This window comes from Phocoena phocoena, chromosome 2 (genome assembly GCF_963924675.1).
Source record: "Phocoena phocoena chromosome 2, mPhoPho1.1, whole genome shotgun sequence".
NCBI lineage: Eukaryota > Metazoa > Chordata > Mammalia > Artiodactyla > Phocoenidae > Phocoena > Phocoena phocoena.
In genome coordinates this window covers 42862430-42875927 of record NC_089220.1, presented here as the reverse complement: position 1 = coordinate 42875927, position 13498 = coordinate 42862430, and the positions used below count along the sequence as shown (strand labels likewise).

Genomic DNA, 13498 nt, shown 5'->3' with positions numbered 1-13498 from the left:
CTCAGTGACTTGCGTACGAATGAAATGATGTGACATTAATTCAACTTGAAGAGTCTTCAAGAAGTTTCTTGATACAAATCCACCTTTCCCTGCCAAATAAGCTATGGGGTCTCTAATTTCATTTGCTACCTCGTATCCTTGTAAGTCAGAGTTTATAGAAAGTGTTAATATTTTAACCAAGTTGCAGTAAACTGAATATCAAAGATGAGCTGCATATTCTCATGCCTAAGACCACCCCAAATTTTCAGCTTCTTATTCAATCCAAACTGTGAGAGCTTTCTCACTAAAATCCACTTTTGAAAACTGAATAAAACTGAAATTCATTTTAGTTAACAAATTTTAATTATTTCAATTTTTCCAGATATTACTATCAAATTTCACATACATTCTCATAAAATAGAAAAACAGACATGACTCATTGGAATTATCACTTTTATAGCGTGTTCCTATGAAATAATAAATTTCCAGTGTAATAAAATGAACTGCATGAAAATATTTGGTGTATATGTACATGGGGGGAGTAATTTATAGTTTTATTTAGATTTTCAAAAATGCCTGTGTTCCTCTAAAATGTTAAAAGGCAGAAACATTAAAAACAAGTGTTCTACACTATAGAAGAGTCCTCTAAAATAGTATGTAATTACCATGTCAAGTCACAGGTCATTTCTAACATGAATTTAATCCAATGTTACCTTGAAAACTAGTAATTAAAATTTCAAACGTGATCTGACCCAAGCCCTAAAAAAGTGGCCAGGAAGTTCCTATAGAATTGAAATTATCTTTTCAAGTTCAGTTCATTAAAAGCCTACTTAAGAAACAGGACAACTAAGTGCAATAGAGTACACTGGTTTGGATCCTGGAACAGCAGGCAAACCTTAAAACTGGTGAAGTCCAAATAAGGTCTAGAGTTTAATTAATGGTAATGTACCAATAGTGGTTTCTTGGTTCTGACAAATACACATTGGTAATATAAAATAATAATAATAGGGGAAACTGGGTGAGGGGTGAACAGAAACATTGTGAATTATCTTTGCAGCTTTCCTGTAAGTCTAAAATCATTCGAAATAAAATGTTGGGGGTTTCTTAAGTCTACTCTAAATTTTTTTTTTTTTTTTTTCGCTGTACGCAGGCCTCTCACTGTTGTGGCCTCTCCCGTTGCGGAGCACAGGCTCCGGACGCGCAGGCTCAGCGGCCATGGCTCACGGGCCCAGCCGCTCTGCGGCATGTGGGATCTTCCCAGACCGGGGCACGAACCCGTGTCCCCTGCATCGGCCGGCGGACTCTCAACCACTGCGCCACCAGGGAAGCCCTATTCTAAATTTTTAACAAGATTTAATCCCTCAGCAAATACTTATGGAGTGTTCAGGTACTGTTCTGTGTGCTGGGTACATAGTGCTGAACAAAACAGATCCATCCCTTCCCTTATGGAGCTAAGCGAGTAGCAGGCAGGAAAGACATTGATCAGTCACAAGAATCAACATAAATTGCAATCACAGTTTGCAGTAAGTGTTATAAAGGAAAAGTACATGAGATGAGAGAGGTGCAAAGCTGGAAGCCTGAGGCAGTGGCACTTAATATGAGACTTGAGGGCTGGTGAGGAGCCAGCCAGGTGACAGCACCAGGAAGAGGGAAGAGCTTGTTCATCAGCCTGGAGGAAGGAAAGGACATGGAGAACGTGCCAGCATGACCAGAGCATCATGTGGGCATGCAAGCGTGATGCCATCAGAAGAATCCAACCACGTAGGACCATGTAGGCTAGGTTTAGGCTTTTATAGTTTTCCAAAGAAATATGAGAAGCCCTTGAAGACTTTAACCAGAGGAATGGCATGATCCAATTAATGTTTCTAAAATATCACAGTGACTGCTCTGTGGATGTGGACTAGAAAGGAGAAAGACAAGAAGCTCCCACTTGAGGCACTCACAATTTTTTTTAATTAAGGAGAAATAAAAAGTTCTCGACTTCTAAATATATTTGTTCTAAAATGTCCCTGAGAAATAATAATTCATTTTAGATGTATATATTGCTTCTTTAGCATCTGCCACCATTACTCCAGCAGGGAAGACGGTGCTCCAAATGGTTCCCGGCTCATCCGATCTGAATCTTTCCTCTAGAATGCCAATGTAAAACATGGGTGTGAACAAAAATGCAAGATAGATACCAAAGTCACATGACTTGGAGCAAGGCATCAGCAGCAAAAACGTGCAGGCTCTACCACCCTTAGGAATCTTAGCTTCACAAGAGATAAAGATTTCTTAGTATGTCTGGTTTTCAGAACCATAAAACCATTATTGACCCTCAGTAGTGCTGTCTTGGCATTAGCCCAGAACTAAATATAGAAAATCTCAGACTGCAGAATACTGTAATTTTCAATCCCTGTTTAAGGCATACAATGTTAAATGTCACCCTCAGTTACTATACCTTGAGTCTGAAGGAACTGGTGTGTTACCCTATCCGACCTAGAAAAAGAAATACGTCTTCCAATTTTGATGTAACCAGCAGCACTTCAATAAAACTTAATAAGCAGTCTGCAGTGCTGTTGAGTACTTTTAAACAGAACTCCCTAGGGACTTATACTCTAAACAAACACTTGGATTTTCTCAGTTTAGGAATACACTATCTATAACCTCACTAGATATTATGTAGGTACATTATAAGGACTATCAGACCAGAAGAAAGATTGGATCTCGATTGAAGCCTATGATTTAATATGAAAAACTTTTTATGCAAAGCTCAGTGAACCAAATAGCTATTGGCTGTCCAGCCAATCACTCCTTTTCTCTGGAAGCTACCTCTTGCCCTACTGTCAGTAGGGTTACAGGAGAAAGCCTCTGGCAGCCGTGATGGCATAACTTGACCCTGCCCCAGACCACCACAGTCGATAGGATCGAGAGTGTACACTTGACACAAATTGGGCCAAAGAGTCCCTTTCCCTGGGAATCTGGATTTAGAAGAGATTCTTGCTCAATCTGTCTGCTCTCTTGAATAGAGGACATGTAAACATTGGAACTGCTTGCAGAGGCTATTTTCAACCATTTGGACAAGGAATAGAGAAAGCCAGTCTGCAGCAAGAGACAAGAATGGAGAACATATGCCAGAAAAAAAAAGAGATGAAAGGCAGAGAAAGAGGGCTTCCTATCTTCCCTACAACAGTCCGGGACCTGACGCTTATCCCACCTAATCCCTGGCCTTAAAATCCATGGAAGACTCACAGTATCGTTTCAATCACTTCCATTTTTGCTTAAGCCGGTTCAAGTGGAACCCTGTGATAAGAAACCAAACAAGCCCTCACTAACACTCCAGGTCTCTCCATTTCATTTAGTCTCAAAGAACTGAGAACCAGCTTGCCCAAATTCTTTAAGCCAAGATCTCTGAAAGGGAATCTAATTCCAGGCTCTGCAAGCAGACGAATGCAGCAAAATGAAAAATGCTTATCCTAAAATGTCAAGTGGGAAAGAAGCTGGGCACAAAATTGTATATATCAGAATTATGACTACACTCTAGTTTATATTTGTCAATAAATCAAGAAGTGAAGCCCTACGTGCATTACAAAGATTGGAAGGAAATTAACCGAAATAACGGTAGTCATGTTACAGTGACAGGATTATTTTCCTTTTTCTCTATATTATTCTGTGTCTTTAAGTAGTTAAATACTTCATAACATAACAGAATTATAACTTCGAAGACTATGTAAATGTGTTTATGTCATAATGACGTATTTTTAAAAGTAGAATTTAAAATATCCTATCTGTAATGTTCACCACTATATAAATAGACCGAAAAGCAACTGCCCCTTTAAGACTCCACATGTAACGGGGCACAGGAAATCACAGGAGTTTAAGGATTTAACCATAACTAGGAAACAAAAGGCTATTCACTTTTGAAAAAATAAAAAGACTCCACATGTAAAAAGGAACAATGAAACTTCCAGCAGACTAGTCCCCAATTAATTATCAGCCTTCGCTTCTTCTCCACCTATTTGCCCTCCCAATCCTGTATAAACCCACCTCATCCCATGCTACTCATCTTCAGCTGGGATTTCACCCTTCCCCTCCCCCACTCTCTCCCCCAATTTGTCCACACCCCTCCCCCAACCCCTGCGCTTTTCTCTACTTTGATGTCTCGGTATCTGCATCTCCAGACATGCAGACCCATCCTGTCACCCATAAGCCCTAGATTTGTCTCCTCTATTTTGGATCAGCCCATTGGGAATAATCTCATCACAAATGGCTCCAGCCCATTTTAACCTATCCCCAGGGGCGATCCAGGTAAGCCAGAAAGTGGTAAGAAGTAGAAGGCAACCTTCTAATGGCAAAATAAAAACCATTGCAGACTTGGATAATTTGTAAATTATCTTTAACATTGCTGTAACACAATTTTCAATAACAATTCAGAGTACAACATTGGATAGGAAAAAAATGTAAGTGGTAAACCATTTACTTACAAGAAAAAAGTGAGCAAGCCTTTTTGAAATCATGAAGCCGATTCAACTGGTTTCCTCCGTGATCACAACAGCTTCCATACACTGAACTGCGTGTCGTGTCAGACATTTTATATACGTTATCTTATATAACCCTCCCAGTGACCTGTGATGCAACTATTACTATTTCCATTTTACAGGAACAAAACTGTTGATCTGAGAGGTTAAGTTACTTATGCGAGTTTAAAAGTCTAGCAAGTAGCAGAGCAGGGTCTTGTGGTCTTTGCATTAGACCTTGTGGCCTCAAACAGGTCTTAGATGGGCTTTCTAAAGAAAGTTTATCTGACGCTTAATGTTAAACCCATGTGTTAGCTATTAGTAGCAGTAGTATTTTACAATACAAATATCAAGTTCATATGTAAATTTATATTTTAAATGAAAAATACATATCAGAATAAACATTGTAGAAACTACATTATGCAACATCAATAACACATACGATGATATTCAGTATCAATGTAGACCTTACAAGTTATAGTTTAAAACTGTGTTACAAAGACTTCTTACTACGTATCAATGGTAATTATTTATAACTGTTTATAAAGTGCTACCTGTCATATACAAAGAAGCATAAGGCTTATTATCAAGGTATAAAAAGACTATGAACTGGGAGAAATATTTATTGCATTCATTTCGCTAGTATGAGACAGTTTTATAACTTAATGACAGAGCGCTGCAGTGTTATATTAATATCGTACCATGAAGACTAATACTAACCACTTCACAAGGGGGGAGGGACCACACTTTATTTCTTAGAATTCTAATAACTTTATACTATTTTGTATTTTAAAAATTGCCTTTTCCCCATTCAAGTACAGAAAAGGTTATAAAGGCAATAAGGACCCAAATGCAGAAGTTATAAACGTAAAGTGATCACAAAATACCATTTGGTTTATTCTCATTCTCTGAATAGGCACATCTGTTTAATTCGTTCATAGCTGGTGAACTATTTTTTTTCTTTCCCTCCAGTCACTACCACCATGTACACTTTTTCTGTGTGGAAATAATTAACTCTCCAATTTCTTCAACAGAAACTATAATCATTCATTCATTAGTACAATAAACTTCATTGAGCACCCAGAATGTACTCCAGTACACTTTCACTTTGCCTAAGATAAAAATTAATAAAGATAAGTCCCTTCCCTCACCAAGCGCCGTGGGTGAAACCGTCTTGTGAAAAGTAAACAGCCCAAAATAGTGTGCTAAATGCTGGAGCAGAGATGAGTACACAGTATTACAGGAGCACAGAGGGAGGATTAACCCAGCCTGGGGCAATCAGGAAGCTTTACAGAGGACAGCGCATGTGAACTTGGCCTTTAAAGATAAATAGGAGCTTTCCAAAGAGGAAAAAAGGAGACGTGGGGAGAGGAAGCCATTCAGGTCATAGTGTAAAAAGGCACTGAGGACCTGAAGAACATGGGGACAAGAATGTTATTAAAACAATGAGCAGCTTGATGAGACTATGTTCAGGGCTTGTGGAGGCTATGTGAGATATGAAATTAAAAAGAAAAACTGGATGAAAAATTCAACAATGTAAGTAGATTAAGGTGTTTAAATGTATGGAAGATTTTGCATACATTAAATTTCACTTATTAAAATATATAGACCAATGAGAGAAATGTTCAGTACAAAATAAACAGCACCTGCATGGGTCTATGGATATAAAATAGACTGAAAGGGTAGTGTTAGCCAAAATGTTAACACTAATCACCTCTGGCTGGTAGAATTATAAGTAATTTTCTTTTTACTCTCTCTTTACTTCTCTGCCTTCCAGATTTTCTGCATTAAGCATGCATTACTTTGGCAATTAGAGGGGAAAACATGTGCTAAAATAGAACAATGTAAGCTGGGCTCAGATTGTGGCATGCTAAGGAATTTGGACTTTATTCCACAGAAAATGAAGATTTATTCCTGGCATTTGATCAGGGATATGAGAGGAAGATTTGCATTTTAGGGAATTGAATGTTCTTAAGGTGTGCATACTGGATTAAAAAGAGTTGAGATTGGGTGAAAGATACAATGGATATGGACATATATATACTACCAAATGTAAAATAGATAGCTAGTGGGAAGCAGCCTCATAGCACAGGGAGATCAGCTCAGTGCTTTGTGACCACCTAGAGGGGTGGGGTAGGGAGGGTGGGAGGGAGACTCAAGAGGGAAGAGATATGGGGATATATGTATATGTATAGCTGATTCACTTTGTTATACAGCAGAAACTAACACAACATTGTAAAGCCATTATACTCCAATAAAGATGTTTTAAAAAAAGATACAATGGATAGAACTAAGGCAGTGATAATAGGGATGGAAAGCACATATGTGAGGTAAAATAGATAGGACTCGTTAACTGAATATAGGAGAAGGGGGAAGGGCAGAGTTTGAGGATAACTCCAGGTTTCTGAGCAATTGGTTAGATACAGATATTGGAAGCTAAAAAGCATATTAAGAAGGAAAAGGCATATTTTAAGGACAGAATGATGAATTTAGTTTTATGTGTGACATGCCTGGGGGACATTCAGGTAAGAATTCTAGTAGAAAGTTGAAATATGGGTCTGGACTCAGGAAAAGTAGACCTAGAAATACAGACACATAGAAGATGGTGAAGCCATGAAACTGAATGTACTTGCTAGGGGAAAATAAAGTGAGAGGAGACAGCTGAGACTGGAACCTTGGGAAATGCTAAGTCACAGCAATAGTTGGAGAATTGAGAGAGCCAGAAGTCGGTAGAGTTCTTTTTGGAAACGGGATGGTCAGAGCTGGGATCAGAGCAAGGACAAGAAGTTTTACTATAAATTTGCAGCTACCGATAGAAAACAACCACAGAACCTGGTCACTGGCGGAGTATAGAAAAAAACAGAAGGCCAACAAGCACAAAAGGCATAGAACAAAGATAGGGAACTGGCCACCATCTGAGATGGAAGGCGGGGCGAGGAGAGGTGAAGTAAACATACTAGAGTTTACTGAGTGAGATTTCTCCATGGAGGGTGGGGCTTTTTTGAAAGCTGTCAAAGCGACCTACTGCATGCTGTCCTAAGACAGTGACTTCTACCCTTTTTTCTTTTTCTTTCCTTTTCTTTTTCTTTCTTTTTTTTTTTTTAACAAACAAGGAAACTGATGGCCACAGAGAGGTGTCTCAGATTTCAGAGCCAAGTTGCTGGCAGGTTTAACTAGAATAAATTTCCAAACCCCTAGAGTTCAATTCATTACACATCAATATACTGCCTCCTTATACAAACACAGAAAGAAGACTCACCCCAAAAATACTGACAATGGAATACAGTAAAATATAAATGGATTTATCCTTTAACTTGACTTATGGAATGAATGACTTCTTATAGTAATACAACCCTCTTTGATCATCACCTCTTATCTCCCAGCTAACCACCCACTAGCCTTTGATCCCACTGAGATTTCCAATCCATTGATCCTACCAACTTTTCACTCTCCCTAATCATCTCGATTTTCTCTCTTCTCTATTCACCAGCTCTAAATGCTATGGTCATTTACTACAATACCTTCCTTGCATACACTCACAACTCCCTTGCCGCTATTATTACACCCACTGGATAATCTGAAACTCTGGTTAAATCCTTCTCTTCACTTGCTCCACGCCACCACTGTGTCAATGAACATAACAACCTACTGACTGGTCTCGCTTCAAATTTCTGACCAGAAACTAAACGTGCCCTTTAAGGCAGACAGACAACTTTACTGTACTTCCTCACTCCGTTTACTCTCCCCATAGAACAATTCACACCTTCTCTTTCCTCCAACCTCTACCACCTCCTCCTTTATCCTCACTCTCAGTTGATGACCTGCTTCCTATTTGCAGAAAATGAAAGCAACCAGAAGAGAATCTCACCAGTTATCCTCCTTCCAGACCCTCCATCCATACCTTTTGCCCTATATCCATGTTCCTGTCTAAAGTGATGCCCCTTCCTTTGTGCACTAGTTTTGGTACACTATCTCTCCAACATCACTGATTTTTCTTTCTCTATTGAATCATGCTCATGGTCATGCAAACATCCTGCAATTGCCTCCCATCTTACAAAAAAAAAAAAACAACTTTCTTAACCCCACTACTCCCATTTCCTCTGCCCCCCTTTGCACAAAAATCATTGAAGAATTGTCTATACTCACATTTCCAATTCCTCCCTCTAATTCTTGCTTAAGCACATTCTAATCCACATTCTGCCACCTTACGTGTTCCTGTCAAGGTAGCCAATGATGTCCAGTTGCCAAATTCATGGTGAGTTATCAGTTTTTATTTTCTAGACCTTTCAGCAGCCTTGGACTCGGGTAATCTCTTCCCTCTGAAACTCTTCACTGGCTTCTAGGGCATCATAGGCTCCTCTTCTTCTCACCCTCTTAATGTCTCAGTGCCCCAGAGTCAGTCCTTTCTCCTCTTCTCTTCTCTATATACGTTGACTCCTTGGAGATCTCTTTAGTCTTAGACTATAAATAACCATCCAAATGCTGGAAAATCCCTAATTTATATCTCCAGTCAGGCATCTCCTCTGAACTCCAAGATTATTCTACGTCTCCAATTACATTTAAACCTTCCAAAATGTATCCTTACCCCTTGACTCCCTAAACTTCTCTGCCTTGAATCTTGCCACACTTTAGCCATCGGCAACTCAAACCTGGTCAAACTAGAAAAGGTGGAATCATTTTTTTACTCCTCTCTTTCTTGCAGATATCATATCCAACTATCAGGAAACCCTATTCAGATATATAGAGAATTTCAAGTATATAGAGAATCTAATTTCAAATATATAGAGAATCTGACCACCTCTCACCTCTGCTACTGCTACGCCTCTGGTTCAGGCCACCATCATCTCCCACCTTGGTTATTACAGCGACATACTACCTAGTCTCTCTGCTTCCATCTCTGCCCCAATAGAGCAGTCAAGTTGATCCTTTTGAAATGTTAGTCAAGTCACATCACTCCTCTGTCAAAACCCTGCAAAGGCTCCCAATTTCACTGAGTACAAGCCAAAGGATTTACAATGGCCAGTAAGGTGCTACTTCATGTGAGCCCCTGTATCCATAGTGTCCTCATCTCCAACCACTCATCCAATTATTTACCCCACTTCAGCCATGCAGGCCTCCCCACTCCTTCTCTAGCAGGCCCGGCATGCTCCACCTCAGAGCTTTGCATGGGCTGTTCCCTTTGCCCGGAATGACTTCCTCCCAATGTCTACACACCAAACTCTCTCACATCCTTCAGGTCTTTGCTCAGTTGTGACCTCCTCAGTGAGGCCTTCCCTGGCCACCCTATTTAAAATTTCCACAATTGCTACCCCCTCAGACTTTTTTAGCCTTTTAACTCTTGTTGATATTTTTGTTGAAGCAGGTATCACCTTGAAATACAATACTTTATTTCTTTATTTATTATTGTCTGTCTCTTCCGACTAGAACTTAAGCTCTAAAAAGGAAAATACTTTCGTCCGTTTTGTTCACTGATGTATCCCCAGCACATAGGAGGTGCTCAATTAGCACCTGTTGAATGAGTGAATCTATTTCCCCTACCAGACCATAAGTAACTTGAGGTTAGACTAATGCTTTAATCATCTCTGTACCCATCTATCTATCTAAATTTATAGAGATGATTGTATATATATATATATATCTTTTATATATAATACATATATATTCTTTTATATATCTTATGTATACAATGTATATTATATATGTATGCACCTTTTACATACATAATATATGTACACATACATTTCTTTTTGCATCAGCCTGACTACTAGAATTTGTTCTGAGCCAGATACTCATCTTCCTGATTGGCAGGGGTGGCAGCAGGACACATTAACATGAGGTTGATCATTAATGCATATTGTCAGAGATGAGTCCCCACCTGCCTCTAGAAAAGTAAATGGCATTGATATCAAGAGAGGTCTCAAACATGACCATCAGAAAATGGGAAAGCCAACTTGCCTTCACATATTACATATTCCTCACCACAGCCTTTTCCTAAATACCTTTCCAGACTTCCCCTAAGCTGTTGCTCATTCCCAGTAACAGCTAAATCAATTGACCGTATTGTACTGGTTTGCTTCAATGTGTTTGTTTACTAGTTGAAGCCTGCATTAAGGGCAGGACTATTTCATGGTGCTCAGCTGCCTGGCCCTCTTCCAGCTCTCTCTCCTCCTAGCCTCTCTGCAAAATGGCAATCTCTTTCTGCCTCTGAAAGCTTAAACATCTTGAAAGGTATTTCACCATCACATAATTCTCTGTCCTTGTGAGATTCTCTGCCTTCACTGTTTGAATTCTGTGGCCCGAAGTTAGCTAAGAGCCCGTCACAAATAACTATGCCAAATGCATCTTTATCCCTTTTAGCTTCAGTTACTGTCTTAACCTGTGCTCTTCCCTCTTTTTGTCCAGATATTGTACGTCAGATGAAACGTGTGAAGCTATTTCAGCAAATATGAAAAGATAATATGAACATGTCTCTAAAATGTCACTTTTCCAGTTTTCTTTTTGGTTTGTTCTTTATTAACCAAAGTTTCATTGTTATAAAAACTATAATAATATGCTACCCTGGGTCTTGTAATCTCACAGACAGCTTCTACATTTTCTAAGCAACCAAAATCCCATGGTTCCTAATTAAAATATTCAAAGGTAAAATCTAAGTACTCTCTACATGGTATACTAGTGCCTTCGCTTAAGTTTCTAGGGTTAAAAACAAAAAGCCTTTGCCAATAGGAAAAAAAAGGAATTTTTGAGTCTGTAGTATAAGGGCTTCAAACCACATTCCAAGCATGTTATTTTCTTTCTAGAAAATTCTAACACTATATAATTACTTTTGTATGGAAAATGAATAACGTAATCTAATGCTAAAAACAGCTAGACAGAAACCATCCAAATCAAATGGGCCTTTCCTGAAGCCAAATGAAGTATTAAACTAGAAAATATCTGTGTGAGGACAGCCCATGGAAGAAAGCTCAATAGGGATGGAGCATAGCGGGGGGGGGGGAGTTACAAGAAAAAAGGTGTTTTTCCCTCTATGTGTTAGGGTTTAGTCGTTTCAGAGAAACTGTAACGTTGATTGTACCTCAAATGTCTCAGAAAAATACCAATCAGAAATGCATCTAGGAGCGTCCAAGGCTTCCGGTTAAAAATAACAGCAAAAACATCAATGAAGCTCCATCTATGGCGACAGAAATGCATTGATGGAGAAAAAGTGAAATCCCACCTGCATGGGAATTAAGCCGCAGCTACTCCCCCAATTCAGAGTAAAACGAGCTTCACTTGGGTCGCCGGCAGAACTAATCCCAGCAAATAGAGCCAGTGGGTTCGTGCGTTGGGAGAGAGGGACAGAGTAGAGCGCACCTCATCGCCCTCCCGGCAAAACTGCTCCAGAAACGTGAAAGCGTCCGCACCGCATGACCTCGCTTAGCCAGAAGAAAGGCGGACCGCACAGAGCGGCCCGCTCCGGCTCAGCGGTAGCCGCGACGTGCGGCGGGCAGCTGCGGGGGTGGCCCGGTCGCGCCTCCCCCTCTCACTCACCCCAGCCCCCAGTCTTTTCACGGGTCTCTGGCTCCAAGCTCCCAGACTCGGAGCCCTGGCCAGGTTCCTTCTCTGCCCGAGGTGGACAGCCTCCCAGAAACATTTTAACAAGAGTAATTCCCGCGCTGGCAACGTCTCAACAGCCTGGAGTGAACAGTCTGACCCATCGGCTTCGGGACCCACGTCTGGGTCGGCCTCCGCCGCCAGCTCCACCTCCGAGCCTCCCCAGCGCCCAGCCCGCAGCCTGGCACCCAGTAGGGACTTTGGGGCAGTGCAGCCCCAAAAGCTGAGTCTCGCTAAGTAAACGGCCACGTTAGCCTGCTCGGTCGTGAATAAGCCTGGGATGAGCCGGCCGACGGCCGTCAGGAGCGCTCACCCGGTTCCCTCTGCGCTTCTGCCCCCAAGGCTACCACTATTTCCAAAGTCCGAGGCGCCAACAGTCCGGACACCCGTTCTCTCTCACGGTTCAGCACCGAGGACAGCGAACACACTTTTAGCCCCGGTAGCCCCACTGCCAGGAGATTGGCTTTAGCCACGCCAGCAGGGCTGCAGGTGTCCGGACGGCGCGCCCTCCCGCATCCCACCCCTCCGGCGCCTGGAGCAAGCTAGCCCCGCGGCATCTTACTTTTCTGACTGGAGTAACCCGGGTAATAGCCATAGTAGCCGGTGATCCGCAGGATCCGGTCCTCGATGGTGGCCACCCCGTTGGGGGCCGCCTTGACATCCATAGAGAGCACGGGGCGGCGGCCCCGGGCGCGGCGGGTCGGAGAGCGCAGCGCGGGGCCCGGGAGCTGGTGCAGGTGCCGCCGCCGGTGCTGATGTTGCAGCTCGTGCTCCCGCGCCCAGGCTCTGACTCCGCCGCCCGGCGCAGCACCGGCGCCGCATCACAGCGGCGGCGGCGGCGGCGGCGGAGCGGCCCCCACTAGGGCCGGCCTCTCTGTCAGCCTGGCAGGTCTCCCGCCCGCCACCCCGCGCACTGCTGCCCGAACAGCGCCCCCTCACCTCCGACACCCACCGCTGCCCGGGGCGGCCACACCTGCGCGGACTTTCATCATTAACCCTGTTGACCCCTTCCCGGAAGACTAAACATTCCCCAGCCCCACCTGCCAGAAGAGACGCTTGGTCCAGGGCGTGGAAGGAGAGGAGAAGGTGAGATGGTGGCCAGGGCTCAGGAAGGAGGGCCGGGGATGGGAGAGACCCAAGCGGAACCAAGGGCTGTTAATGTGAGAGGTGCACGCTGTCGCTTGGGGAGATGACACCTTGGGGTGCCCCCAGGGCTTCGTCTACGCTTGGCGTCTGCACCACCAGGGGTCTGCTGATCTGCAAGCGTTCCCTGGAGTTAATCAGTTCTCTCCACTTGCCTAGACGACGGGGAGTCTTTTTTTTTTTTAAGAAATGAAAAGAAAAATGAGGCCCCAGCAGGTGGTACTTGGAGTGATTATTCAGGTATCTTGGACACAAATACTTATAGAGATCAAGCCTCCAAGTCTGACATT

The 13498-nt window shown here is 42.4% G+C and overlaps 1 protein-coding gene across 1 annotated transcript in view; it reads right to left on the bottom strand.

The window, feature by feature from the left end:
* SLC35F4 (solute carrier family 35 member F4) overlaps window positions 1-12730 on the bottom strand; it is a 292727-nt gene extending 279997 nt beyond the window's left edge. Inside the window, exon 1 of the mRNA XM_065872284.1 lies at window positions 12628-12730. Coding sequence (XP_065728356.1) covers window positions 12628-12730 — 103 coding nt within the window. The remainder of the gene's footprint in view (window positions 1-12627) is intronic.
* Window positions 12731-13498: the final 768 nt, after the last annotated feature.